This window comes from Phalaenopsis equestris, unplaced genomic scaffold, assembly GCF_001263595.1.
Source record: "Phalaenopsis equestris unplaced genomic scaffold, ASM126359v1 Scaffold218640, whole genome shotgun sequence".
Classification (NCBI taxonomy): Eukaryota; Viridiplantae; Streptophyta; class Magnoliopsida; order Asparagales; family Orchidaceae; genus Phalaenopsis; species Phalaenopsis equestris.
This window is the reverse complement of record NW_018237067.1, coordinates 470313-476011: the sequence shown is the minus strand read 5'-3', so window position 1 is coordinate 476011 and position 5699 is coordinate 470313. Positions and strand designations below refer to the sequence as shown.

At 31.0% G+C, this 5699-nt stretch overlaps 1 protein-coding gene across 1 annotated transcript in view; it reads right to left on the bottom strand.

Moving 5' to 3' along the window:
• Positions 1 to 5014, bottom strand: part of LOC110037313 (protein ESKIMO 1-like) — a 13321-nt gene extending 8307 nt beyond the window's left edge. Inside the window, exons 1-4 of the mRNA XM_020741925.1 lie at positions 4516 to 5014; positions 3507 to 3678; positions 1523 to 1722; positions 874 to 1032 (exon numbers count right to left, since the gene is read on the bottom strand). Coding sequence (XP_020597584.1) covers positions 874 to 1032; positions 1523 to 1722; positions 3507 to 3678; positions 4516 to 4928 — 944 coding nt within the window. The 5' untranslated portion in view covers positions 4929 to 5014. The remainder of the gene's footprint in view (positions 1 to 873; positions 1033 to 1522; positions 1723 to 3506; positions 3679 to 4515) is intronic.
• Positions 5015 to 5699: the final 685 nt, after the last annotated feature.

Sequence of the window (5699 nt, the reverse complement as noted above, 5' to 3'; positions counted from 1 at the left end):
TATATATATATATACAAGACTTCATTCATGTCCAACTAAAAGGATTTTAAAAATAAAATCTCACTGCATTATTTGATCAGTTTATTTATTTATTTTCTTATTTAATTCAAATTTAAGATTTGTTGGGACACCATAATTTATTTTTTCCTAAAAAATGTTTTAAGTTATGTTTATTGGCTTCAAAATTTATATGATCACATAAGGTTTTTGAAACTAAATTTATTAGAGTTTCATAACATTAAATAATCAATTAAAAAAAATGTAAACTTATAATAACCTTTTTTTTTTCTACTAACAGTTGCGTAGTTACTTTTGCCGATAATTAATGGTGCATTTGGGGTAACTTATGCGCTTCCGGATAAGCTGCTTATCCTGAAATGCGGTCCGCGGGCGGGCCGTGTTTAGTGTAAAAACCCAAACACGGTTTCAAATAAGATGGTGAAACGCGCGAACCAAACGGTACGACTGTGTTTTGAAAACGCCGGCCACACTTATAAACTACCCCAAACAGACTCTAAAACTACCACAAACAAATCTTTAGTATTTATTAGCGCTGACTACATCTTCCCAAAAATAGATGTAGAATTATCACTAGCAAAAAGTTTTGTTAAAATTATGGGTGCTGGAATTATTTTCTTAAGTGAAAAAAAAGCCAGGCAACTTTTCTATAGCTATCATAATTTAATATAGCTAATTATAAAAGCTAATTTTTACTAAAAAAAAAAGTATTTAAAACTATAATTAAAATCGTAAAAAATAAATATATGACAAATATCTAAAAATATAAAATTGTGAAAATGTTACTCCATATAAAAATCTTCTTAGGGATTAAACTAAATTATTTAATTAATTAAAGAATAAAAAGCACTTTACCTTATATGAAGAGGAGACATGCTATTGAAGAAAACGGTGGTTTTCTCCGAATCCACGTTTCCCTCCACCCACCGTGCCCAAGTTCTCAACACCCTTTCGTATGCCGTCGCCCGTTCGATCTCATCATACAACTTTGATCCCTCATCGAACGATCCACGTCTGTTCAAGTAAGAAAAATAATCATTATCATAACTTAGGGGAGGGAAATGTACATACATACCACACAATTTTTATTTACACGTTATACTTTAGTGTTCCCATGAACTTATGTATGAAAATGAATATTTCACTTTCAAAGATTACGATGATGCTACTTTTGATGTGATTGTAAAAATAGAGTGTTTTACATGTAAATATAGATGTTCGGTGCTAAATATGTATGTATCTATATATATATCTATATATATATATATTCGACTTATCTATACATGAAAAATGTATATGTATTGTATTTTTGAAAAAGTTGAAATAATGTTGTTTTTATATGATATTAAAAATTTAGGTGGTATATATGTTAGAAGAAAAATTTAGCTTAAGTAAATACATAAGAATTGAGTGGTATGTCGGTAAATGTATCTAATTATATTTAATGGAATCAAATAATTAAAAACAAACAAATTAAATAGTAATAAAAAATAAAAAAACTCACAGGACTTTGATATTTGCTGTGTTCATCCACCAAATATAAGTATTGAATATTAAGTAATCAACTCCTCTCCAATACTTTGCATGTTTGTCGATGGAATCCGCCATAATTATCCGATCTGTGATGCTGTGAGCTAAGGGGTCGTCGGAGTTCGACTCCACTAGAAACGGCGCCCAGTAGAACTCTACCGTCGCGTTGTACCCCTGAATATATATTTATTTATTTACCACGTTCAGTTCTGATCTATAATAAAAAATTAACTTAGTTTATATATGATTAGTTAACTCGCAATTATTCATTCATGTGGGATGTATTATAAAGAGGAGAAATTAATGCTTCTAGCATGTATATAAAATAGTGCTTAAATTGTATAAACAATTTAATTTAGGAGCATTTACATAATTACCACCCAAATCCTCTGTGTATACATATCTAAGACCAATACTTTAATTTTTTACATTGATACCACCTACCTAAAAAATATCACGTTAAATAAATGTTTTCATAGATAGGGAAAGTCACAAGTATGTAAAAGTAGAAATGTAAATGCATAATAATCGTTTGGTTAATTTGTATGTAAATCTTCCTTTAATTAAGGACATTTTTACTTGAATCATCAATTCAATATTTTAAAGTGTTTTAAGAGTTGTTCAGAAAGAGTTTATCTGACTTGGAATGAGATGGCGTTTTATAAAATTTTATGTAAATGTTATTTGTAAGATTTTGGACCGTTAATAAGGATATATTTTGAAGTGGTCATTGTTTTCATGGTTCTATGAAGCATTTCTACAGACACACACACACACGAGACACATTAAATAAATGGCAAAAATAATTGGCAGGGGGCTCCTAGCAGAATTCTCATGGAGGTGAGGGATTTTTATTTGTTTAATATTACATCATTTTTCATTAATATTACGTGCTTAAGCACATGCATAAGATTTGTTTCTGTATGGTGTGCTTTAAGATTATTTTGTAATTTTCAGTCATAAATCTTACATACTAGACTGTTTGTCTTCTGCTGAATGTGTTGTATTTTTTTAGGATAAGTATGTCTAATGTACTCACTAAAGTATTAAAATTGCCGTCAATTTATATTTATATATCTTTAATTGATTATTCGTTTTGCATTATTGATGTTAGATGCCTCATTTTCTTAAATTAATATTTGAAGTGTTAAGTAATCATAAGGACGTGCTTTGCATTTGGGCTATGGAAACTCTCTTAGATGTGAAAAAAAATGGTAATTTGAAAATACAAGCCAAACTAAATTTTGTGAATTAAAAACAAACTTAAATTAAATATCTTAACCATAAGATAAATAATTTCATTTACGCTCTTAATTTAAGGAAAATTTACATCACAGAGAATTCTGATGAATTTTCATTTATAACACCTAAAGTTTACTATTTATATCTATACTACATCGGTGCCTTTGACATATAAAAATTAGAAAAATTGATATTGTTGATGTTAAGGATGTAAATGCATAAGACTTGTGTGGTATGTATGTAAATGCCCCCTAACTTGTATTACAATGCAATCGTTAATTTGAGCAGTTTATATTTTAACTTTTATTACGTCTCAATTATTTGTTTAATTAAGATGAAATCACATCTCTTAATTATATATATTTTAAATATAAATATGATGTGATTGAAAAAATTTATCAAATCAAATCTGCAGACAGAACCAACAAATCAATTTTAAAATGAAGGTCAACTAAATCTGATACCTAAAGATTTCTATATGTACTTAAACTGAAAATCAAACCAACTCGGACCAACTCTTCCAGCTCATTTTGAATATTTGATTCTCTTAAATGAAATTTTATTTTGATTTCAGATTTGATTAATAATTCTATTTCCATTTATTGTAAATGTAGCTTTTTTTAAAACAAAACCAGAACTTCTGTAAGAAGCTTCTGCACAAATTTTTCCTTCGTATAAATACGTGTAGTCATAATTAGTTGAAATGTTTATATTACTTGGATTCGATAGATGATGAGGGAGTTATTGTAGGCGTAAGATTTCTCGCCGTCTGGCACGGCGGAGTATAGCAGACAAACCATGGACTCCCACTGGTTCCGATTCAACGAATCCCCCACGAACATCAGCCGCTTGTCCCTTAGTTTCTCCAGGAGCATCCTTCCATCAAATCTTACAATGGCAAAAATGAAACATTTTACGTCTACTTAAATTGCAACACATTTCAAAAAATAAGAAAAAAGGAAGGCATTTACATAAATACCACCCAATTCCTATGTATTTACAAGTCTAACATTTAAATTTTATTTTCTTATGTTTATACAACACAGATCTATAAAAAAAATATCCTTTTCAAGCCTTAGTACGGTGGCGTGAATGTAAATTTCATGTTTAGATGTCCGATATGTAAATAAATAGAAATTGAGTGGCATGTATGTAAATCTTACAAACACCACGCATTTCAGTAATAATTGCATTCTTTCTCCTTCTATATATATATATATATAAATAATAAGAGTGGAGCAGGCCATCATCAATAAAATCATTAAAATACCACAAGAAGATGAATGAGATGGTATACCTATCTAGAATTCCAAATAAAATTATAAATAAAAAAATACTTTACCACATCATTTAATTTACATTAAAATGTATGTGAGAAAATCGCATTATTGGCCTTCTTATTTGGAGTTAAGAGAATATTTTACTTACAGCTAAAATTTTTATGAACATTAATACTTGCAGAAAATCTATTAATAAATCACATTTCATACCAACTCAATTTTCTGCCAATGCTTTGAACCACTGAAAATAATTATATCTGCATCATACCATCTTATATTTTAAGAGTAGCCTACGATTTATGCACATAAACAATCAGATATGAAATAAAATTGTGCTTATGAGGTTTCAATGATGAATTTATCGTATATAAATCATAATGAATAATAAAATTGAATGATGATCAATTGCTCTAGAAAAAAAAACAAAAAAAAAAAAAAATCTTACTGAGGTAAAGAGCAGCTCCTTGGCTGCCATCTCCATTTCTGATACGTATCATCTTGCCGGCCGTTCATCATGCAACTGACTTGCGTGCTGAGGAAAGGGCAGCCATCCTCCTTGTACAGTGGCCGGGATGTGTTGTCCAATACCCACTCACCGACGAAGATGTTACACGTTTTAGGCCGGCTCAACGCCACCGCCGCCGGCGGGGAATGAAGCGGATTGTTTTCCTTCGCAGACACTTGTTTGATTTCAGCGGATTCGTCGGAGGAAGAGAAGAAGGAGAGATTTGCGATGTACCGGATGTCTTCGCCGTACATGAACACAGCGAAGAGGAAGACAAATATAAGGATGCCGAGGATGGAGAACACGCCGGTGTTTCCGCCACCACCCATGACTTTTCGGCCGCCGGATTTCATGGGAAACTGTATATTTCCGGCGAGGAAAGTTTACTTAGAGGAAAGGGGAAAAGGGGGATATAGAGAGTGAGACTAGGTGTGGATTAGGCGGAAATTTACGGTTTGGTGAGAAGAAGCTTTTATCTATATATGGAGAGTTCTATGCTTATAATTTATATTTATTTTATTTTAATGGAATTCCAGCGGGGAAGATGGCGGCGTGTGTAAGGCAGGCTGATCGTAGAGTAACATCGAAGTTGAAGCAAGGGTGCGCCGTGGAGGAAATCAAATCATTTTTACAAAAGGGGCACTGCTTGGAAAAATTTGTGGGCATGAATCGTTGCCTAAAATGCTAAAAATTTTATGTGAGTAAATTTAATGGAAATTTTATTTAGGTATTTCTTGTCATAAAAAAATTAAGTAAAAATAGGGACATTTTAGTGCATGATTATGCTTTAGAAAATTCATGAAAATTTTTTACTTAGAAGTCTCATTTATAATGTATCTATTTGAACCAACACACTCATTATAATTTTATTTAGTGAAATATACTTAAAATTTTATATGTTTATGAAATTCTGGTATTCATGATTCGCTTCTTGAAACAAAATCCTCCAAATAATTTTGGATTGATTGAAATCTGAATTGATTAGAAAGTAGGCTTAAGTCTGATTCAAATCAAGTTTCAGGTGAATTTCAAACGAATTGATTTACGAGAGAAATCTCACCAAGATCTCCTTGTTCTCTTTTAACAATGTCGGTTATGTCGATGCTTGGCTCAACACATCAGAA